This window comes from Podarcis tiliguerta, assembly GCF_965153285.1.
Source record: "Podarcis tiliguerta genome assembly, chromosome: 2".
Taxonomy (NCBI): domain Eukaryota; kingdom Metazoa; phylum Chordata; class Lepidosauria; order Squamata; family Lacertidae; genus Podarcis; species Podarcis tiliguerta.
The window spans coordinates 19853457-19877922 of NC_139535.1; the positions used below are offsets into that span (position 1 = coordinate 19853457).

The window sequence follows — 24466 nt, forward strand, 5'->3', positions numbered from 1 at the left end:
AGACCAACACGGCTACCTACCTGATTCTAAAAATTAAGTTAGACCCAACAAGTTCCTTTGCCAGCTTTGATGGAAAACCTCTGCTGAAAAAAAATAAACAAATCAGGTTTGCTGTGCTGCCATTCAGGAAATCTGACAGCTCCGAACTTGGCTATGAATACTTCTTCCTGCATTTAATCCTTGTACCCTTTGGGGCTTCTCTTAAACTAGGTTGCTGGCGCTGTGCCCAGGCTATCCTGTCCTTCGCCCTTCCAGTTTCTGCAACGCCCTCTCCACCTTTACTCCCCTTTGACGCAATTTCTCTGGTAGTAGCAAAAAGGGAGTGAGATTGACTAAGCTGGGCCCTGTCAAACGAGTTGCCGTGAAGATTGTGGCGCGTCGGTTCCTTGGATCCTCAAGTCTTCTTTCAGATAGGAAAACTTTCCCGATCTTTCAGCTTGGATCTTTTGCCCTGGCGTAGGACCTGTTTGCCGGCACCTGCGCCAGCTCCTTAGACATAAAACGCTGGAAAGAAACCAGCTCCCAGGTGGTGGAAACGAGGAAATATTTATCAAGCTGCGTGCCAACTGTGCTATTCAGGCACGATCTAATTCGTCCTGTGCAAAGGCAGATTCTGCGATGAAAGGAGCAGCGCCGCCGTCATCCCCACAATGACTTGTGGGGTACGAAGGATGGCGGAGATGTGGCTTTGGGTCCTGCCACTTGTCCTAGTCTGCCTGCCTTCTGCCTGCCTTCAGCCTGCAAATATTCTGGAGTCTGTCCACTGCTCTCAGGTAGGTACAAACCTTCTGAAGAATTGGGGTCGGGGAGGGAGGGTCAGCGAATGGAGTATCCAGAAGAAGGGCACGGCTGGCTGACTGGCTGGCATCATTGGCAGGGCCATGCCACACACCACATGATGTGCTTGGAAGTTCAACTTATTCTAAATGAGCTATTGTGATTGTTCAAATGGGGGAAGTGGTTTAGTTTGTGGCATAGGCTGTATTCCCAGAGAAGGAATTCGCGTCCAGACCTCCAGAAAGGGTCTTGAGGAAGACTGCCATCACCGGCGGTTTACATCCACCTCTCTCATACTGCTCAACTGTCCTGATCTAAGCGGGACATCCTGGAATTCTAGAAGCCATTCCCTGCTTCTGATTGGATCCTGGAACATCCCAATGTTTTTGGATCCAGCACTCTGGCTTTTGGCTCTCGTGCGCTGGCAAAAATCAGCTGGTTCCCTCGAAAGCAAAATAGCGAGAGTCCCAATTTGGAGCGTTTTTCATAGCTGTCAACTTTTTCCTTTTTTTGAAATTCCCTTATTCTGAATAGGATTCCTTGCAAGAAAAGGGAAAAGTTGACAGCTATGGCGTTTTTTCACCCCAGGTCCCAAGCCAAACTACCATGCTTCACGCCGCTGCCACCCTCTACAGTGGTACCTCGGGTTAAGAACTTAATTTGTTCTGGAGGTCCGTTCTTAACCTGAAACTGTTCTTAACCTGAAGCACCACTTTAGCTAATGGGGCTTCCTGCTGTTGCCGCGCCATCGAAGCACGATTTCTGTTCTTAACCTGAAGCACTATTTCTGGGTTAGCGGAGTCTGTAACCTGAAGCGTATGCAACCTGAAGCGTATGTAACCTGAAGCGTATGTAACCTGAGGTACCACTGTATAGTTCTCTCAGCTGTAACAAAATCCCACAACCTTTTTTAAATGAGGTGGGGTTCTTTAAAAACATCCCTGATGTCACATTTAAGCTGGGGCTGTGTACACACCATACATTTATAGCACACCCCCCCAAAATCCTGGGAACTGTGGTTTGTTATGGATGCCTGGAATTGTGAGCAGTCAGCTACAGCTCCCAGGATTCTGTGTATGCAGTCCCTGTTAATATTGAGCTCTTTGTGCCCTGAACATGCTGGATGGGCCTTGGGGAGAGAGACAATTCTCTCCATCTCCCCTGCACTGCCTTTGACCCTTTCAGCCCTGAGGCTTCCTCTCCCCTGCCCATCATGGCCTCTCTGCCTAATTTTGGCGACTGCCCTGTGGAAGGGAAGGAGCGCTGTGGTTGCTAGGAGAGACTGACGAGGAACTACCTGCTCTACCTGGTATACTCTGACAAGGCCTCTTAGATTGCTGTTTACTCAGCAATTGCCGCAGCCCGGCGGCTGAGGCTTCCTCGAGCTTGTGGCCATGGAGACAGCATGGCAGGAACAAAAGGTTTCGGCGCCTGTGTACCGAGACTATGGCATTGCAGTGCTTCCCCCTCCTTTCCTGGCTCTGCTTCTGTGCCCTTTAACAGCAAGCCTGGCATCGCAAGAACTAAGCAGGCCGCTCTTTTGCTGCCAATTTCACCTGCCACGAAAAGCGTCACCTGCTCAGGTGACTGCAGTTGTCAAGGCTCAGGAAACAAGGCCGCAAGCCTTTGTACCAAGCCAAGATGGCAACGTCCCTCGCCAGGACATTGCAAAAGTTGAAAAGTCCAACACACAGATACTGCCACTTAGTAGTAGTACTGTTGCTCTCCCTGAGTGAGAGACAGTGTTTGCAACCACTTTGGGTGGTTTCCGGCTGAGGTGGTTCGATCTGCCTTTTTTTGTCTGTGTTCTGCCACTGTGAGTCGAGCGGGGTTAATTGCACGTTCTTTTGTAATTCAAGAAAATCTTTAGTAAAAAATTATATCGAAACAAGGGGATTAACGTCTCAAGGACAGTGGGGGGAGAAGAATGTGGCTGCCATCGCTGTGATGGCATATCCCTCAACTGTCCTTATAAAAACGGGACATCCCATTTTGGGGGATCTCACGTGAGAGCACAGAGCCAAAACATGTGAGAGACTGCGGCCCGGAAGATGTGCAACCCAGTTTTTGGCCAGCACATGTTGGGGGTACGTGATGGTAGGTGGGGGGGGGGGAGAGCGAGAGAGCAAAGGTCTACTGAGGTAATGAATAGAACTAGTTACATCAAAGCCCTTGCCCCTTCTGCTTTGCCCCACTGTAGCTCAGAATATGGGGGTCCCAGTCAGCCAACCTGGTCTGATGGTGTTTCTCCTGAATTCCTTCTAGAACAGTTCAAGGAGGTGAGGGTTGAGGGCGATGAACCTCAGTGGTTCTGCTCCAACCTCCAGAGCCATTTAAGGAAGTAGCTATGGGGTTGTTACTGTTCGACACTATGACAGCTTTCCCATGGTGTTGTGCAGAGTTCCACCTTGTACCACACACTGTTTAATCTTCTGTATGAAGCTACTGGGAGCGGTCTTCGAGAGTGTCAGAATATTTGGGTGGCACCCAGCTTTTTCTCTGTGTTCCATCTGAACTAGGAGACACGGCTGATATGCTAGACAGATGTTTGGAAATAGAGATGGTCTGGATGTGAGCCAACAAATTGAAACCGAGGTATTATGTGTCCCCAAGTTCTCCGTCCAAGAGTTGGAGAGCAGCTTGTTCTGGACAGCGTTGCACTCCTCTGGAAAGAGGAGGTCCATAGCTTGGGAGCACTCCTGGATCCCACATTGTCACTTGAGGCCCAGCTGGTTTCAGTGGTTAGGAGAGCCTGTTTTCAGCTCCAGCTGTTTCGCTAGCAATTACCTGTTTTGGACAGCGATGTCTCGGACACAGTACTCCATGCTCTCTGGTAACTTCCAGATTGGGAACTTCAACTGCTCCAAAATGCAGCAGCCAAATGACTGGCTGGGCTTGCCTTTAGAACTCAGTTCACCCTTCTTCCAAAACAGCCCAATTCAAGGTGTTTGTGCTAGTGTTTAAAGTCCTAAATTACTTAGACCCCCCCCCCAAATAACTGAGAGACCGCCCCCTTCCTTACAGACCCTTCCTGATGTTAAGATCAGCAGAGGGGGCACTCTTGGTAGTTTCACCTCCTTCAAACATTTGGGTAGTGGTGGCCTGGGAGAGGGCATTGTGTGTGGCAGCCCCTAAATTATGAAATTCCCTCTTTACCCTGGCCTTTGACACCTGAGGGGTCTCTGCGTTTCAATTTCTGGGAATGGAGTTGAGAGATGACCTAACCTGGGGAGAAAACAGTAAAGACCTGATGAAGAGAGCACAGCAGAGGTTATCTTTTCTGAGAATCCTCCGGAAAAATAATCTCTCAAAGGACCTGTTGATGGCATTTTACCATTGTACTGTTGAGAGTGTATTAACTTATGGTCTGTGTGTGTGGTTTGGGAGCTGCACGGTCAGGGGAAAAACAATGCTGTCCAGGGTTGTAAAGACTGTGGAGAGAATAATTGGGTGCACTCTTCCCACTTTGGATCAAATCTATGCTTCCAGGTGTCATAAGAAAGCGGCAGAGATAGCGCAGGATAGTACGCACCCCGGAAATGATCTATTTCAGCTTCTGCCTTCTGGAAGAAGGTACAGAGTTATAAAGACTAGGACTAGCCACCTGAGAAACAGTTTTTATCCAAATGCAGTTTTGGTTTTAAACGCAGTGTAAGGTAGTCTCTGTGGGAGTATATTGTATTTAATTATGGGGTACAGAGTTTTTAGGGGGTTAACCAGGCTGGGATAGCAGGCTGGATGCTTGAATGACTGATGTAGATTTTTCAATTTCTTTGTTTGTATGGGACAATGACAATAAAGATTACCGTATCGTATCATATCGTATTGTATGTGTGTATTCAGGGCCCACCCTATTCCTGCTGCTGTAATCTGTTTTGAACTGTTTCTAATGCTGCATTTTGTGTTGCTGCCCTGGGACCTGCTGGTGAAGGATGTGTAGTAATAATAATAATAATAATAATAATAATAATAATAATAATGTGCTTTCTATATTGCTGTTGGCCTCTGTCTGTCTTGAGAGACAATGGAGGATACCCCCGGGAACTACATATAGTTATTTAGATGACTCAGGTGCCATTGCCTCTGTTGCCATTGCCACTATCAAAAGTTAGATTGTATGTTTCATGGGGGCATTATGTTTTTTCCATTGGAATCATACATGTATATATATATTGTTGGGTGCACCCCATTTTCTTATTAATGAAGTTCTTTAGGGAGGCTTACACCAATCCACAATTCAGTTTTTTTGGAATGAAGGTCAATGGAGACTCTGGTGTCTTTACGAAACGTGGTTTTCTTTACGCATATATACAACCTGAACATAGCGCGGAGAGGCTCGTAGCATTGACATTTCAGCAGGCCTTGCCTCCTCATTAGGTTTCCAGGGAGATCTCCGAACCATAGCTTTGGGTTCAGCACAGAGCAAGACAGGCCTCCCTGCCTCCTGCTTCTAGCACCAGCCAAAACTCACACACCAAAACTAGGTGTGTGGTGATGTTGCAGGTAGCCTGGTGACGCTGGTAGGGAACGGCCTGGATCCTTTCCTGGAAGTAACTTCAGTTGTCTCTATGGCAACGTATTTATTCTTAGCTAACTCTTTAAGATGCTGGTGATTCTGGCCAAAGACATTACCCTAACAAAGGAGCTGGTTGGACCAGTTTAACAGTTCTCCTTTTATAGATTCTAACCTCACAGATACAGAATCACAGGTTTGGAAGAGACTCACAGATTTGGGCATTGTGGGGAGTGACATAAACAGAAAGGAATGTAAGCTCTTTTTATATGCAATAACAGCAGCAAGAATATTATTGGCCCAAAAATGGAAGGAAGAAGAGTTACCGATGATTGAAGAATGGAGGATGAAGTTAATGGACTATGCAGAATTAGATAAACTAACAGGAAGGATTCGAAACCGGCGAGACCAGAAATTCGCGGAAGACTGCAGTAAATTTACGGACTATTTGAAAAGTACCGTATTTTTTGCTCTATAAGACTCATTTTTTCCCTCCTAAAAATTAAGGGGAAATGTGTGTGCGTCTTATGGAGCGAATGCAGGCTGCACAGCTATCCCAGAAGCCAGAACAGTAAGAGGGATCACTATGAAGCGATTCCTCTTGCTGTTCTGGCTTCTGAGATTCAGAATATTTTTTTTATTGTTTTCCTTCTCCAAAAACTAGGTGCATCTTATGGTCTGGTGCGTCTTATAGAGCAAAAAATACGGTAATTGTGAAGAACAGACGACGTTTGTAGGGTTGCAAAAAGTTTTGTGAGAAGTATTATTAGAAGTATTGTAAAAATGGACAAGGGGGAGGATGATTTGTTAAGAGATGTAAAGGCAATATAAAGTTAAGAAATGCATAAGAAGTGGTTAAAACAGTGGATCATCAGAGGTGCTGATGGAAGTCTAAAAAGATTGTATAAGTGATGTTTTATGGCACATTTTATAATTTATATGTTAAAATTAATAAAAAAATATTATGAAAAAGGAAGAGACCCACAGATATCACCCAGACTGATTTCCCTGCAAACCTATAATAATATAGTCCTAAACCAGATGTGCAGGTGGAAAGGAGGTTCCTGGTTGACTTCTCAGAGCAAAAGATATAGCAGAATACCCAGAGTAGCTTACAGTAAGGGAAAAGCAGAACAATGCTCTTTAAAACAGTCAGTACAAACAGGTGAGTTGTAGTCCAACAATTCCTGGAGTGCTACAGGTTCCCCACCTTATTAAGCCAATATGTCTTGCATTGGGAACAGCTTTCATAGACCCAAGAAATTGGTCCTCACAATGAAATAACAGTTGGAAGGCATGTTGTTTTAGACTCAGCCTGGCAGGGTGTGTTGCAGGGTGGGAGAAAAGGAGCTCAACTTGCGATAGTCTCTTTACTAGCTCTTGAAACTGTCCCTTTTGTGTCCTTCTATAGGGTCTTGACTGCCAGCTATTGGGTAAGTGTTTGTACCAAAAAAATTAATAATTCTCATCCCTGTTCTTTATCTTGATAAATCTATGGGCTTATCAACACCTACCTTTTGCCCAGACACAGATCCACACATGAAGGCTCTGTGTCGGAGCAATTTTTTAATCTTTAGTGCTAAATCGCTTAGAGAACTTAGGTTTTCTGAGGATTGCCGTATGTTCCGATTGTGCTTTAAAGAGCGGTTTTCGTGGGGAAATCTCCAGAGGGGGGGAAAAAAGTGTGCTCAGACATGTAGCTTTAAAGCACGGATGATCTTGCCTGGAAAGAGTGGAGGAAAGGTAAGCATGACTAAATCCAAGTGTGAAGACTGCCATTGACTTGACTTGTCCTAAAGCCCAATGCGTGGGATTCTTTTGCTACAGGGTTTGTTTGTTTAAAAGCATTCTTGTCATCATTTGGCCGCAATTTACATCTTATGGCCACATGCACAACCCAAAACGTGCCAAATATTTCACATGGACGTCACCTAAGAAAACCAGCTTTAGACTGCCTTAGTCTTGTGACCCCTGGATTCAACACAAGCTTCTTCTCATCCATAGAATCATAGAATCATAGAGTTGGAAGAGACCACAAGGGCCATCGAGTCCAACCCCCTGCCAAGCAGGAAACACCATCAGAGCACTCCTATAGAATCATAGAAAGCTTCAGGCTATGTTCTAGGGATGGAAGGATCTGTGAATTTTGGTTCAGGGCTCTTTTGATGGTAGTGAGTGTTCCTTCGAAATGCTATGTTTGGAGGTGCTAGCACACATTCTGCTGAATAATACCCTTCTTTCACTGGGTAATTATTTCTTTCTTTCTTTCTTTCTTTCTTTCTTTCTTTCTTTCTTTCTTTCGCCTACTTTCAGAAAAGGGTGTGCTGTGCATCCCTGGAGATGCCCTGCCAAACCCAGGGCAAGACCCAGTCCTAGTGATGACCCAGATGGAGACGAGGAACGGACTTCGGTGTCGGAAGCAGCGAGACTGCATCCCCTGTGTGCAGGTGATCCTACGCCTTGGCCTGCTGGGTGAGAAAGATGGCTCAGGGCTCTGTACCTGAACGTTGACCCTGGCCTGCTGCTGTTGCTGCAGTCGGCCTTGTACCTTGGCTTTCAGTCCTAGCTGGGCCATGCCCCCTCTGCCACTTCAGGGCAGGCTTGTTTGTCTAGTGCTGGTGGGACGTGATTCTCACGTTGGGTTTGAGAGGTCGTAGAGTTCAGTTCCTAGACATGCCCCACAAGGGACCAAACCATGCAGAAGGAAGAAAGGCCAGAATTCAACAGGAGGACATGTACAGTGGTACCTTGGGTTAAGAACTTAATTCGTTCTGGAGGTCCATTCTTAACCTGAAAATGTTCTTAACCTGAGGTACCACTTTAGCTAATGGGACCTCCCGCTGCTGCCGCCACACGATTTCTGTTCTCATCCTGAAGCAAAGTTCTTAACCCGAGGTACTATTTCTGGGTTAGCGGAGTCTGTAACCTGAAGCGTCTGTAACCCGAGGTACCACTGTACTTTGAACATCCTAGGCTTTGTCATAAGAACATAAAGAAGAGCCTACTGGATCAGGCCCAAGGCCCATCTAGTCCAACATCCTGTTCTCACAGTGGCCAACCAGATGCCTGCTGGGAAAGCAGCAAGCAGAATTTGAACACGAGACCTCTCTCATATCCTATGGCTTCCAGAAACTGATATTCAGAAGTGTTGCTGCCTCCATCTGTGGATGTAGATAGAGCCCAGCCATCAAATTTCCTGTCAATTTGTCTAATCCTCTCAAGTTTTCAATTAAATATTTTATTGTGTTACAAAACAGACAAATAAGTGGAGAAAAGTACAACTGCTGCACTGCACTGTGCTGAGCTGCATTATTATTATTATTATTTTATTTTTTTTAAAAAAAATATTAATTTAAAATAAATACATTTATGAAAAACAGATGTACATCCAAGTAAACAAACATACAATCAAACAAACAAATAACAGAAAAATCAAACAAACCACCACACTATAAGATATAAGAAGATTGATATACTTATCATCATATATACTCCTGGTATTGAACACAATTATAAAATTTATAGAAAAGAAATTAAAAACTGACTTCCAATTAATCTCACTGTACTTTGGCTATCCATTACTTTATACTGCACGGTTACAAGAGCTGCATTATTATTATTATTATTATTATTATTTGGGGTACACAGTCATTTTATTCCCTTGTAGAGTCACCTGCCTTGGGTTCGAAACAAGACGAGGGAGCTGACAGGACCAGCCCAGAGCGCAGAAGACATCATGGCAACACTGAAGGTGAGCCAGAAAGGAGACTTTGTCTACAGCAGTCCCCGTTGTTGTTGTTGTTGTTGTTGTTGTTGTTGTTGTTATATTTTGAAATCTTGTGCAGTTATACAGAAGTCAAAGAGGAGAAACAAGAAAGTTAGTATTGATGTTAACAATAGCAATTGCTGCACAGAGAATAACCACCTTGTATAGTTCAGCTGGCTAGAGCGTGGTGCTGATAATGCCAAGGCCGCAGGTTTGAGCCCCATAAACAGTGCTTCCCCCCCCCAAAAAAATGTTTAGGGGTATTCAGCTTTTCCTACTCATATTGAAATACTGCCCCTCAGTGAGGCCAAGCTTAGATTCACAAAATGTTTAGGGGGTATGCGTACCCCTGCGTCCCCCCAGGAAAAAAAGACGACTGCATTGCAGGGGGTTGGACTAGATGATCCTCAGGGCCCCTTAAAACTCTTGTGAGTCTACGAGCCTAATTAATTCTCAATGGGAATGTGAGGAATGACTCAAACTGCCTCATGAAGTATATTGATGGCTGTACCAGTCCTCCAGTTCAAGAGTCCGTACCTGCATTTATTTCCATTCCTCTTCTGACACCCTGCACTCCCTCCCTCCCTTTGTTCCCAGGATTCCTGCAGGCGCACGTGCTGCTCTCAGCTCAGACATACGCTTACTCCCACTGCGCCAGTATGAAGGTTTTGCTCCCCCTTGGTGGTGACTGGCACAACAGAAGCGATTTGGTAAGTGATTTGGGCCCATTGAATGTCCGTTGGTGAAATCCAAAGTTTGTAAGCATGGAGAACAAGTGGACGGATCCACACCGTATGTTTCAAAGCACTGCAAATCCTGGGAACTGTAGTTTGCTAAGGGTGTTGGGAGTTGTAGAATAGAATTTAGAATTTATTATTTATGCCCCGCCCATCTGGCTGGGTTTCCCCAGCCACTCTGGGCGGCTTCCAACAAAGTATTAAAATACAGTGGTCTGTTAAACATTAAAAGCTTCCTAAAATACAATAGCTGTGTGAGGGAAAAACTACCATTACCAATATTTTTTTTGGGGGGGGGGGAATCATGCCCCTTAAAATGTGTGTTGGATGTGCTTTAAAAGTATGGTTTACACTGGAGTTTACTGTGTATGTGAACGGGCCTCCTTTTTTGAGGCGCTGACCGTCTGACGGAGCCTTCAATCAGTGCCCATCTCATTTCTTTTTAGCAGTGAATTCAGATTTCCTGTATCCTGGGATAATCTGAAAATTAGAATTAACCCTACTCCAAGCTGCTGTTAATCGGTTCCTGCCGTTCTTTTCCTTGAGGGTACGTCTGAATGTTCTCTTCTCCCACCCAGCTCCCAGCATCCATTGTCGCTTCTCATTTGTTTTCTGGTACCCATACTTCTGGCATGTGGTGAAAACATAAACACCGTTTTGTAACTTTATTCTTGTACCCTTTGGTTTGCGCACACACAGAATTTCATACGACAGAGTTTCAAGCAAGTGTCTGGGAAGGTGACTTAAAAATAAATAAATCATAGGACTGTGGAGTGGGAAGGGACCCAGAAAGTCATCTAATCTGACCCCTGCAATGCAGGAATCCTTGCTAAACAGTCTTACTCACCCTCCTTCACTTTTTAAGCCTCAGAGGTGTGCAACTAAGATCAACAAAGCAAGCAAACGACATGAGATGTAGACTCAAGCCGATATATAATCAGATCTCTGCTTCAGTGCTTATCTGAAGGAGGAAATTTTTAAAAAGACCCATGCACATAAATAAATAGGTACCTGCACATACTCACTGGGGGGTGTCAGTGAAACAAAAGAGTCTTTTATTTTAAAAAAGGGAAAAAATGTGCAGGTAAATAGAAAGCTGTGCGTGTGGCCCTTTTGTACTGCCATGGTTCGGCGAGTGGAATGAACTAGTCAGTGAGTGTGAAAAACAGACACAGGGTTAAAAAAAACCACCTACTTGTATGCCAGGACAAGAAACAATGGATTGGGTCAAATCCAAATATGCACATGTGGAAACTACTGAGATTGCTTTCGAACCGCAGGAATCTGGATTAGCAGTGAGGTAGGGCTCCATGACGAACCAGCCCATAAAGAAACTGGTGTTTGTCTAGTGAAATAGATGAGAGGGAGGGAGGGATTGAGGGAGGAATGCAGGCTCTGTTTTGCTCCCTTCCACTTGACTTGCAGAGCCGGTTTCGGCTGCAGACAGGCAGAGAACCCTAATCTACCACTAAATCAGTCTGACCACAAGTTCAGTTCCTTCCCTTTGCCCTACCCATATGCAGAGATGGGTACTCCATAAAGTGTATAAATGGAAATCCTTGCCCCCCCCCCCCCGCTACCTTTCATAATAGGTTCTGCATTATTACTGCATTTTCATTCCTCCTTTCCTTCAAGGAGGCATATGCAGTTCTCTTCTTTTTATCTTAATATGAACCCCAGGAGAAAAAGTGGAGAGAGACTAACAAATCCAAGCATAGCTGTCAACTTTTCCCTTTTCTTGAGAGGAATCCTATTTGGAATAAGGGAATTTCCCTTAAAAGAAGGAAAAGGTTGACAGCTATGGATCCAAGTTCAGCCCTTGAGCTTCAGTGTGGTGTAGTGGTTAAGAGCGGTAGTCACATAATCTGGGGAACCGGGTTCGCTTCCCCGCTCCTCCACATGCAGCTGCTGGGTGACCTTGGGCCAGTCACACTTCTCTGAAGTCTCTCAGCCCCACTCACCTCACAGAGTGTTTGTTGTGGGGGAGGAAGGGAAAGGAGATTGTTAGCCACTTTGAGACTCCTTAAAGGGAGTGAAAGGCGGGATATCAAATCCAAACTCTTCTCTTCTTCTTCTTCTTCTTCTTCTTCTTCTTCTTCTTCTTCTTCATGGTGCTGTGGGAATTTAAACTTGGATCTCCTTGGCCTTAGTTTGAAACCGTAACCATTATTCCACACTAACTCCATCTGCTAGTTTTCAGTAGCTATGCAGAGCACTGGGGCCAACTCATGAATGGCAAACCTGCTGCGAATCATCCTCGCACACCATACGTTTAAAGAACGTGACGGCCCCCGGAGAATCCTGGGAAATATAGAGCCAGTGTGGTGTAGTGGTTAAGAGTGATAGACTCGTAATCTGGGGAACCAGGTTCGCTTCCCCGCTCCTCCACATGCAGCTGCTGGGTGACCTTGGGCCAGTCACACTTCTTTGAAGTCTCTCAGCCCCACTCACCTCACAGAGTGTTTGTTGTGGGGGAGGAAGGGAAAGGAGAATGTTAGCCGCTTTGAGACTCCTTCGGGTTGTGATAAAGCAGGATATCAAATCCTAACTCTGCTAAGGGGGCTGGGAATTGTAGTTGCAAAAATTGCAAGATATATTAAGCCCCACTTATATACAAATGCATTTTAGATGCCGTTTTAGCTGACCTTAATTGGTGGGCCATACAGCTGCAATTTCTGCCGATAATAATAATAATAATAATAATAATAATAATAATAATAATAATAATGTATTATTTATACCCTGCCCATCCGGATGGGTTTCCTCTGGGCAGTTCCAAACGGATTAAAAACAGAATAAAATATCAAACACTAAAAACTTCCCTAAACAGGGCTGCCTTCAGATGTCTTCTAAAAGTCAGATAGTTGTTTATTTCCTTGACATCTGGTGGGAGGGCGTTCCACAGGACGGGCGCCACCACCGAGTAGGCCCTCTGCCTGGTTCCCTGTAACCTCACATCTCGCAGTGAGGGAACCACCAGAAGGCCCTCGGAGCCTTATGTGGCTAACTGGCAGCCCGCATGCCCTCCAAACAATTTCAAGAGCCCCTCCACGTCAAAAGATCACCAATATGGTGTCTGGAGCAGCAGCACACACAGAACGTTTAATGAGCCACAGCTGCAGAGCTTCGCTCCCTCTGCGCTCTGCGCTAAGCTGCTCTATCCAGCCTCTCTTGTGCTGTCAGGGTGCTAAGCAATGGTGACCAGTGTTTGGGGAGACCATTGAAGCAGTAGCCCCAGATAAGCATCAGGACTGCAGGCTGGTCCAACCTCCCACCCCAGTGGTGATGGTGGGAGGTGACACTTTGAGGAGGAAGTGGCGGTTCCCAAGACATCCTTTGCCTTTCCCAATGGGAAAGGTGAAGTGGGACAGATGGCAGCCCCACTGGGTCCCTCTGTGTGTGTGTTCCTGTCTGTGGGCGTGATAGTGTGAGAGAAGAAGAAGAAGAAGAAGAAGAAGAGTTTGGATTTGATATCCCGCCTTTCACTCCCTTTAAGGAGTCTCAAAGCGGCTAACATTCTCCTTTCCCTTCCTCCCCCACAACAAACACTCTGTGAGGTGAGTGGGGCTGAGAGACTTCAGAGAAGGGTGACTGGCCCAAGGTCACCCAGTAGCTGCATATGGAGGAGCGGGGACGCGAACCCGGTTCCCCAGATTACAAGACTACCGCTCTCAACCCCTACACCACACTGGTGTAGAGAGAAAGAGAGGTGTGTGTGTGCTCCTTTCACCTTTGACACTCCTGCTCCCTTCCTTCCCAGGGCTCACTTCAGTTTGACTGCTTTCCGGTGGCTCTCAGCGGGGAGTTGCATATCATGGCATTCACCCACCCCCGCTATCAGTTTGCACAACCCTTGCGGAAGACACACTCTGGGCCAGGTGAGTGCCTTTCAGGCCTGCTCCAGAAGCGAGCAGCTGAGGAAATGGAGCAGAGCAACCAACCAACCTCCAGGCCTTCCTTCTGTGTTTTCTTCCCACAGACTGCACCTGGCACAGAGCAAAAGATGCCATCCGCCTCTGCCAAGGTATGTAGCAATGCCACCAACTTCTTATCAGTGCCGCTGCCCTGACGCAGGCACAAGCCAGAGCCAGCCAAACCCCCTGTGGCTCGTTTGATAGGGATCTGAGCTTCGTTCAAAACATTCCCACAGCGGCAACCTTTCCTAAGGCTAAAACCGGCTCTTTTCTGGTTCGAAACCAAAGGTCCAAGAAGGACAGGGGTGAGGAACATTGCAGCCCTCAGGACAAATTTGGCCCAACCTGAGTCACAGTTAGGCCCAGAGACCACTTCCTGCAAACGGTGCCAGTCTGCTCCAAATCTGACATCCTTTGTCACATCGGGAGCAGGTTGGCTACACAACCAGGTTACCTATGCAGTCAATCTCTGCATATAGGTGTATACCTGAAGGAGCGTCTCCACCCCCATCGTTTAGCCCGGACACTGAAATCCAGCGCCAAGGGCCTTCTGGCGGTTCCCTCATTGCAAGAAGGGAGGTTACATGGAACCAGGCAGAGGGCCTTCTCTGTAGTGGCACCCGCCCTGTGGAACGCCCTCCCACCAGATGTGAAGGAAATAAGCAGCTGTCTTATCTTTAAAAGACATCTGAAGGCAGCCCTGTTTAGGGAAGTTTTTAATATTTAATGCTGTATTGTTTTCACACTCGGTTGGGAGCTACCCAGAGTGGCTGGGGAAACTCAGCCAGATGGGCAGGGTATAAATAATAATATATGATGATGATGATGATGATGTTAAAGCCAGGTGCAAATGAGTTTCCCGTGGGGAACTTGACCACACTTCCAATCCCTGTATGAACCAGGTTTACCAGTCCAATGCTGGCAAAGTCCTGGTTGGTTCCTAGGCAACCAACAACCAGCTTGGGAGGCACTTTGCCAGGGACGTTGGCAGGCGATTGGGATAACTCGCCTGTCCATCGTCTGATGTCATAGGGGCATCAGGTGATGGACAGGAGGGTTGTCCCAGCCACCTGTTGTATCCAAGTAAATTCTACTCTCAGTTGGTCCAAATGGACCTAACCTAGTCACATCCATTAATTTCATTGCTTCTGCTCTGAGTAAAAGTGGAACAACACCTTGGATGAGGTCCAAAGTTTGTGTTGTGCAGCTTTCTGTTTTTCCGCATATTAAGGACTCATGTCCTAACCCTGATATGTTAACCTTCATACAGGCAAAGCAGTACCACGTAATTCAGATTTTATTAGTCAGGGGAAAGATGACTGTGCAAGAGTGGAATTTGGTGCGTATCCAGTGCGAGCTCTGGCATCCTGCTTTCTGAGAACCCCAGCTTTCATTCTTAAATAGCACATTCATATTACTCACAATTGCAGACTCTGTGACATAAGAGTCCACACAGAGAGAAGTTTGAAAATGCCATGTCTGTGCTTGATGAATACTTGGAAACAAATGTCCGTTTTGTAAAATGTGTCCTGTTTGCGTAATTTGGGAGTAACCTGCATAGAGAAGGTGAACTCTGTGAACTGAGACAGAGGTGCTTACAGGCACAACTCCAGTGACTAAAGAAACGATCTGATATCTGTAAAATTTGTAACAGGGGAAGACGCTAATCCAGTTTGCGGCAGCTGTGAAAAAGACAAATTATTCTTATTATTGCTTATTGAATTTATATACTGCCCTATACTCAGAGGTTTCAGGGTTGTTCACAGAATAAAATCAAAATATAGAACCACAAAATACATAATCAAAATAAAAACAACAACCCAATAACCCGCCCCCCAGAAAAACTCCCACCACATTTAAAAAGGGCCTAGAATGTCAATCAAATCAACCGCAGGCCTGGTTTAAAAGGAACATTTTTGCCTGGCGGCTAAAGGTGTATAATGAAGGCACCAGGCGAACTTCCCTGGGGAGAGCATTCCACAGATGGGGAGCCACTGCAGAGAAGGCCCCTTCTTGTGTTGCAACCCTCTGGACCTCTTGAGGAGGAGGCACACGAAGAAGGGTCTCGGAAGATGATCTCAGGGTCCAGGTAGGTTCATATAGAAAGAGGCGGTCCTTGAGGTACAGTGGTACCTCGGGTTAAAAACACCTCAGGTTACAAACACTTCAGGTTACAGACTCCGCTAAGCCGGAAGTAGCACCTTGGGTTAAGAACTTTACCTCAGGATGAAAAGAGAAATCGCGTGCCGGCGGCACAGTGGCAGCGGGAGGCCCCATTAGCTAAAGTGGTACCTCAGGTTAAGAACGGTTTCAGGTTAAGAACGGACCTCTGGAAGGAATTAAGTTCGTAACCAGAGGTACCACTGTATTGTTCTCCTGAGCCATTTGAGGCTTTATAGGTCAAAACCAGCACTTTGAATTGGGTCCACACTAAGAGCCAACCAAGATGAAGGAGATGAAGCGACTCCTCTGGGGGGGAAAGGTTACAGAATTTGGGACTTCTGAGTTTAGAGAAAACTAAACTTCACTGGATGTCCACAATTTCTAGTGTTCTGCGAGAGGGATTAAAAAACAAATAAACCTCTGTCCAATTTCTCCATGCCACAAATAATTTTATAAACTTGTATCATGTCGCCACTTAACTTGCTGTTTTCTCTAAAGTGTGAATTTATGTAGCGTATTAATGTCCACCTCCTCTCTCCTGCAGTGCCCAGACTAGAGGTCTCCAGGAAGTTAGACATGGCAGTGCTGCATGTGTCGGACATCCCTGAGGGTCAGCACTTTTCCATGTGGCTGTATCTGAATCAGACAAATGCATTCAAAGAGCTGGGCGAGGACGCACCTAAATTGCTGGTGAGCAGAAGAAGACTCCGCCGAGAAGCTGAGCTGAATGCTCCTCCTCAGAAGAAGAAGAAGAACCCCCAGAAAAGCAGGAGAAGAGATGGGGGGTGGTATTCTGTCTGGGAAGCCTAAATACTTATGATACTTATGATACTTATGATATGATAGCCATGTTCAAATATATAAAAGGATGTCACATAGAGGGGGGGAGAAAGGTTGTTTTCTGCTGCTCCAGATAAGTGGACACGGAGCAATGGATCCAAACTACAAGAAAGAAGATTCCACCTAAACATTAGGAAGAACTTCCTGACAGTAAGAGCTGTTTGACAGTGGAATTTGCTGCCAAGGAGTGTGGTGGAGTCTCCTTCTTTGGAGGTCTTTAAGCAGAGGCTTGACAACCATATGTCAGGAGTGCTCTGGTGGTGTTTCCTGCTTGGCAGGGGGTTGGACTCGATGGCCCTGGTGGTCTCTTCCAACTCTATGATTCTATGAAATACTTACCTTGAGGGAACAATTGCCTTGGCCTGATGTTGAATTCCTTCCCTCTGTTTCAAACCCAAAAAGAGATGTGCAGTCAGTCATACATTTCACTAAATTTCTTATCCTAATGTTGTTATAAGAAAAAACTGCTCCTTTCCCCTTATGGGGTATCTTAGAGTCCTTAAGTGAGTTATTGGTAGGAGAAAATAACAGAGGCCAACCAGAGAAAATTGAGGCACAAAAGCAGCTAGTAAGCCTGTCTTACTTAGAAGTGGCTTAGTCATGCTGGCCACATGACCCGGAAGCTGTACGCCGGCTCCCTTGGCCAATAAAGCGAGATGAGCACCACAACCCCAGAGTTGGCCACGACTGGACCTAATGGTCGGGGTCCCTTTACCTTTACCTTTACCTTTTAAGCCTGTCTCCACTCACCACACGCAGGAGGGAGGAGAGAACCCTGAACGATGGTGCGCAAGCCCTTATATAGACTTTTGAAATTGCCCACCCTGTAGCCCAAGACCAACCCCACAAAACATCATACATACATCACAGAAGGAGGCAATCTGTTGCAGAAATCCTGTCTGCCAGGATCTGATAATCGTACCTGTTTGCATTACCTGGGCAGTCTGGCCATTCATTTGTGATGGTTAATACTTTAATTCCTGAATCCAGGTCACAGGCTCATCCTATTCATACACAAATACGCCCTTAAGACAGGTAAGCAAAAGGCAATGAAGAGGCTTGCCCATTTCCGTCCTCCTTGCAGAGAAATATTTGAGGTCAAAATGGTTTGGGAGAGTCAAAATGGCTTCAGGATTGCTCTTCTGTACTATTTCAGACACGTGGTTTATATACTTATATATGTGTTTGCCTTGTACATTTATGAACGTTTATTTTATATTTGGGACCTTAGAATTCTTATAACAGTGTCTAGGGGCAAGAAGAATTTGAGACCAGGCAAGCTTTTTCTCGCTAAGCTGCTCTCACTCATGTCACTTCCCTGTCTTGTCTTTAGACCGGAAACGAGAATGTGAGCTTGCCTATCGACCAGGTGTTACCCTGTCTCTGCGTGGAGGTAAGGATTTTTACACACACCACAAAGTTTCCTCCCTCGCCATACACCTGATGCACGTTTAACTTTAAATAAGTGTATGCCTTCCCCCAGAGAATCCTGGGAACGGTAGTTTATCCTTGCAGAGCCACAACACCCAGCATTCCTAGCTTAACTACAGTTCCCAGGACTCTTTGCAGGAAGCCGGTCGCTTTCAGCATGCATTAAATGTGCGATGCAGTTGCGATGTTCTAAGCCATACCCGTCCTCACATTATTACCATGGTGGGAAACTTGTGGTCCTCCAGATATTGTTGAACTACAGCTCCCATCACCCCTGATCATGCTTTCTGGGGCTGATGGGAGAGCCACCATCTTGTCACCTGCGACAAGTTTGATTTGACTATGGCCCAGCTGCTAATGTCCTAAAATAGTGGGTTAAGGTTTAGGTCTGACTAGAACCCTGATTTTTTTAACAGAATTTTAATCCCAGTTTTCATACATGAATCATTTCACATAGCAATTTATCGGAGTAAGTCCTGGGTCTTACTGGGTCCCCGGATGTTTGACGGTCTACTGATCCCTGTGCCACCACTGTGATTGCTTCCCCGCTGCCACCAACCCATTTCTCTCGGGCACACACAGAGTCCAGACAGTTGTTAACATTAAACCAAATAAACAAGTTTATTTTATAAGCATTAACAAGCTTATGGTTTCAGATAATTTTTCTTGTCAGTTTCTTTATCTTAGTTTCATTATCGGCCTATACCTTCCTAATAACTTCTAACAGATTATCCCAACTGTCTATCTGACTCCTCTTAACAGATTCTCTCACTCTCTCACATCAAACTATCCCAACCCACAGACTTATCCTCCCTCTCTTTTGTAACACCCGACTGACTCCTTAACAACACTAACTCTAACTCTAACTCCTCCCCTTGGGTTCCCACTTGCCAATCACTTCACACTCACTTAACCCTTTCCTTATGACCCAGCATGATGTCACTTAGGAGGGCAAGCGCCACAGTCCTTATACTTTTTTTTTTTTGCAATTTCTTCATGAGTAAGAGCTTTTTTGGAATACCTCAGACCTGGTGATGCAAGTCCCCAAATGATGCTCTGGTTTAAGCCGTGGTTATTTCCAGGACTTAAGGGCTGGTTTATAAGTTACAGTCTTACCTTGGTTCTTGAACGGAATCCGTTCCGGAAGTCCGTTCGACTTCCCAAAAACATTCAAAAACCAAGGCGCAGCTTCCGATTGGCTGCAGGACCTTCCTGCACTCAATTGGAAGCTGCGTAAGCTACGTCGGATGTTCGGCTTCCAAAAAAAGTTCGCAAACCGGAACACTCGCTTCCCGGTTTGCGGCATTTGGGAGCCAAAACGTTTGAGTCACAAGGCACTCAAAAACCAAGGTACGACTGTACTTTCACCCAAATGGCCTTGCGAACAAGCGTAATGGCTGAGGACACCATGTGGTAAGCTGCATGTGCGCAGCCATTCACCAAGTGATTTCTCTCCCCGCCCCCATCACACACACGACTGCACATCTTCCTCGCATTTGGCCTCTTATTCTCTTGGGTATTGTGTTCATAGGTCTGGCCCAACGTCGGAAGCCAAGAAGATTCGCCCCGAACTCACCTGTGCCCCTTTTCAAGCGGTATGCGTTTTTTAAAAAAAATCCAGTCCACATCGGACCCAGGATTTCAAAAAGTGAAAATGTTAGCATTAACTTGGGGTGTGTTCTTCTGGGCCAGTCATACCATTAGGCAGAAGGGAACATCTACCTCAGGTGGCAGGAAGCCACTGAAGTGCAGGGAGTCTCAAGGTGGTGTTGAAGGTCTCGTGTGTGTGTGTGTCTCAGGTAGACTTCTTTCTGTCGCCTGCCCTAGGCCAACCTGTTACCATCAGGTGTGGTGAGGGATGCTGGCCAAAGCAGGATTTAGCAGGCATCTTTTTGTACCAAGTGTGGGGAGAAGGGTGGGGGGGTTGACATCTTGTTCTTCACCTCAGGCAGCAAACTGTCCTAGGCCAGCCCTGAACATGTTGACAGAGGAGGACTTGCCATGGTTATGTGTACAGTGGTGCCCCACAAGATGAATGCCTCGCAAGACGGAAAACCCGCTAGACGAAAGGGTTTTCCGTTTTGGAGGTGCTTCGCAAAACGAATTTGCTATGGGCTTGCTTCGCAAGACGAAAATGTCTTGCGATTCCTGGGGTGTTTTTTTCCTCCCCCCCCTTTTCCTCAAGCCCCTAAGCCGCTTAACAGCTGATCGCTAAGCCGCTTAACAGCTGATATCTAAGCCTCTTATCAGCTGATCTAAGCCGCTAATAGCCTTTTAGCAGCTAATCCGCTAATCCCTTCAGCCTTTAATAGCCGCTAATAGCCGCTAATAGCGCTAATCCGCTAATGGGCTTGCTTTGCAAGACGAAAAAAACCGCAAGACGAAGAGACTCGCGGAACGGATTCTTTTCGTCTTGCGAAGCACCACTGTACTTTGGGAGGAAGTGTGGAGGGTTTGTATGTGTTGGAATAGTGTATGAAGGACATTCTCGCCTGTTATTACACAGACTTGACTTCCTGTTCCAGATGCTGAGGCCTTGTCCAGGGCCTGGAAACAGAGCCATCTGAAACTTAAAGCCTTTGAGGGGACGCTGACCTGCTCTCTCTCTGCACCGTGCGACCTCCCAGGGGAGCTGGTTCCCTGCTGGAGGGGGGCACCCCATGCCTCTTGCCACCAACTGCACCCCCAGCTGCACCTGGCCCTCGCCCCACAAGTGAGTAGAGCAAAGAGCAAGTGGGGCGGGGAAAGGAGATGTGGGCGAGATGGCAAGTGTGGATTGTGTGGAGTCCAGTAAGTCTCCAGACCCTCCAACATTCTTCCAATGAAAATAGGGACATCCTATTCAATAGTAGGATGTTATTGTGCTGTTATGGTGCTGGAGGAGACTCTTGAGAGTCCCATGGACTGCAAGAAGATCAAACGCATCCATTCTTAAGGAAATCAGCCCTGAGTGCTCACTGGAAGGACAGATCCTGAAGCTGAGGCTCCAGTACTTTGGCCACCTCATGAGAAGAGAAGACTCCCTGGAAAAGACCCTGATGCTGGGAAAAATGGAAGGCACAAGGAGAAGGGGACGACAGAGGACGAGATGGTTAGACAGTGTTCTCGAAGCTACCAGCATGAGTCTGACCAAACTGCAGGTGGCAGTGGAAGACAGGAGTGCCTGGCGTGCTCTGGTCCATGGGGTCACGAAGAGTCGGACACGACTGAACGACTAAACAACAACAACAATTCAATAATAATAATAATAATAATAATAATACCTCACCAATCTGACTGGGTTGCCCCGGCCAGTCTGGGCAGCTTCCAACATATGTAAAAACACAGTAAAACATAAATCATTTTTTAAAATATTTCCTTATACAGGGCTGCTTGCAGATGTCTTCTAAAGGCTGGATAGTTACTTATCTGTGTGGCTCTCGGAGGTCCACACACTCCAATGAAAATAGGGACGTCCGAGATGAGCGCCACAACCCCAGAGTTGTCCACGACTGGACCTAACGGTCAGGGGCCCCTTGACCGTTACCTTTTGAAGGCCTTTACCTTTACCTTTAAGGCAAAGCAGGACATTCTGGGATCAAATCAAATCAAATCAGAAACCGGGATGGCTTCTGTAAAACCCTGGAAAATAAAGGGATGTGATCCATTAAATATCCGGCACATGGCCCCTTTAAGTGAAAAGGTGGTGCTGATCCAGGAGGCCAGTTTTTGGAGAACTAACTCGGAGGTATGGCCGATGGGAAGGTTGAAGTTACTACTTTGTACAGGCTCCCAGGCCTCAGAAAGAAAGAAGAGTGTTTGATTTGCCATTAACTTGGCTTGCAGTGAGTTCCTAGTGAGAAGTCTTGTCACTTGCAGAGGGCTTTCGAGCTCAGGCTGAGGACCACATCAGCCCCAGAGCTGCAGATTGCCCACCTGCTTTCTGTGGAAATGTGGATGTTATGGGACATCTACGTGTTACAGTTGGGATGGGGGAGCCTGGTGCCCTCCAGATGTCCTTGGGATGACCCCCCCCTACTATTGGCCCTGCCAGTTGGGGCTGATGGGAGTTGGAGTCCAACAACATTATAGGGCCCCTGGTTCCTAATTCCTGTGTTATGGGACTGTGGTGTGCTGGGATAAGAGCCAATGCAATTCTGGGCTGCATCAATAGGAGTATAGCATCTAGATCAAGGGAAGTAATAGTGCCGCTGTATTCTGCTCTGGTCAGACCTCACCTGGAGTACTGTGTCCAGTTCTGGGCACCACAGTTCAAGAAGGACACTGACAAACTGGAACGTGTCCAGAGGAGGGCAACCAAAATGGTCAAAGGCCTGGAAACGATGCCTTATGAGGAACGGCTAAGGGAGCTGGGCATGTTTAGCCTGGAGAAGAGGAGGTTAAGGGGGGATATGATAGCCATGTTCAAATATATAAAAGGATGTCACATAGAGGAGGGGGAAAGGTTGTTTTCTGCTGCTCCAGAGAAGCGGACACGGAGCAATGGATCCAAACTACAAGAAAGAAGATTCCACCTAAACATTAGGAAGAACTTCCTGACAGTAAGAGCTGTTCGACAGTGGAATTTGCTGCCAAGGAGTGTGGTGGAGTCTCCTTCTTTGGAGGTCTTTAAGCAGAGGCTTGACAACCATATGTCAGGAGTGCTCTGATGGTGTTTCCTGCTTGGCAGGGGGTTGGACTCGATGGCCCTTGTGGTCTCTTCCAACTCTATGATTCTATGATTCTATGATTCTAAGAAGCAGCCCTTCAAACCAAGAGCATCTGACAGCAGGCCTAAAGCGTGAGGGGTTTGAGGCATTTGCACCAGGAGTTACCTTCTGATGGGTAGTGGCTGGGTTGGTGGTGAAGACATGGGCATGGATGGATGTGCAAGTGAGCTGTGAATTTTGTGACTGTAACAAACTCTTCCCAAACTATTTAGGCGCCGCAGGAGTTCCCAGGACTGACACCCCACCCCAACCTCTGTGTGCAGGTAGGACCCATGTAATTAACCCTAACCCCATGCCACCTAATTACAATCCGTTCAAGAACAATGGCTAACCCTCTATTGCCCAGCTTCCTGCAGTCCTGCATAACGTTGGCCTGCTGTCTTAAGGCATTTTGAAAGTCAGAATTGGGCTCCCCCTTCACTGTTCTTATCTGGAGCTCATTTTTTTTTAGTGACTAGCAGAGAAAGAGACCAAAGAGAATTTCCTTACTAGAGTGATTCCTTCACGTGGCAAAGGTGTAGTGGTGGTTGGTTAGCCATGGGGACTGTTAGGGGGGCAGAAGGCAGGGAGACCAATAGGAGGTGATGCCAAAGAGCCAATGACAGGCAGAGTCACCTGCTTCTAGTTTTGACCCCAGTCTCCTCCCTGCTTGGGTCTACAAGGACAGAACTGAACCGAGGAGGAGGAGGAGGAGGAGGAGGAGGAAGCTGCTAGCCCCCTGGACTATTGCTAAGCAGGCAGGTCTGCAGATCAGGGGGCTGAAGGGGGCAGATTGAGTTTGATGGGGCAGTGTCCTGTCCATTCTAATTACCAACGTCTGCCGTACAGGTGGCCTGATCTCTCCACCTCCTGTCTTCAATTTCCTTATCACAAAATGTCCAGTCAGGGTATATGGGGGGAGAGAGGTTTTTTGCTGCGCAAGATTTCCAAATTGTGCAACCTGAATTTGTCAGTATGTTACTGAGCTCCATCTGATAATAGTGACAGTCTGGAAGTGCCTCTCTGTTTCCATTTTCCACTGGGGCTGGGTCCTAAGGTGCTGCCATGTAAATGGAGGCCGTACGTTTATTGAAGCAAGTTAGGAGGACTGTGATGGTGTTCGCCTTGGGAAGAAGGAAAGGCAAGTGGCCTGTTTTCTTGTTATCTATTTTGCGTGGATTCTTTTTCAATGAGATACAGTGGTACCTTGGTTCTCAACTGCTTTGGTACTCAAACAACTTGGAACCCAAACACTGCAAACCTGGAAGTTAGTGTTCTGGTTTGCAAACTTTTTTCAGAAGCTGAACGTGCTCTGTTTTGAGTGTTACACTTCCATTTGAGTGCCACACTTCCCTTTTGAGTGTTACACTGAGGACTGTCTGTTTTTGCTATTTATTTTGAATTTTTGCTTTTGCTGCTCTTTTTTTGTGAATGTGTGGAACTCAGTTCAGCTACTGAATGATTGATTGATTGATTGATTGTGTGACTGCAGTACATTGTTTATTGCTTTCATTTGATGGATCGATGGTCTCGTTAGATAGTAAAATTCATGTTAAATTGCTGTTTTAGGGGTTGTTTTTAAAAGGCTGGAATGGATTAATCCGTTTTGCATTACTTTCTATGGGAAAACACGCCTT

At 46.4% G+C, this 24466-nt stretch overlaps 1 protein-coding gene across 6 annotated transcripts in view; it reads left to right on the top strand.

The window, feature by feature from the left end:
- The first annotated feature begins 201 nt into the window (after nt 1-201).
- Nucleotides 202-24466, top strand: part of IL17RC (interleukin 17 receptor C) — a 38013-nt gene continuing 13748 nt past the window's right edge. The window contains exons 1-12 of one of the 6 annotated variants that reach the window (XM_083425125.1): nt 202-773; nt 6702-6723; nt 7604-7762; nt 8958-9041; nt 9654-9766; nt 13554-13671; nt 13773-13817; nt 16415-16560; nt 18044-18103; nt 19673-19736; nt 20667-20854; nt 23063-23113. In XM_083425125.1, coding sequence (XP_083281251.1) covers nt 651-773; nt 6702-6723; nt 7604-7762; nt 8958-9041; nt 9654-9766; nt 13554-13671; nt 13773-13817; nt 16415-16560; nt 18044-18103; nt 19673-19736; nt 20667-20854; nt 23063-23113 — 1173 coding nt within the window. In that variant the 5' untranslated portion in view covers nt 202-650. Of the gene's footprint in view, nt 774-6701; nt 6724-7435; nt 7763-8957; nt 9042-9653; nt 9767-13553; nt 13672-13772; nt 13818-16414; nt 16561-18043; nt 18104-19672; nt 19737-20666; nt 20855-23062; nt 23114-24466 lie in introns of those variants that run through there. The other 5 variants (XM_083425126.1, XM_083425129.1, XM_083425128.1 and 2 more) reach the window with 5 other exon arrangements.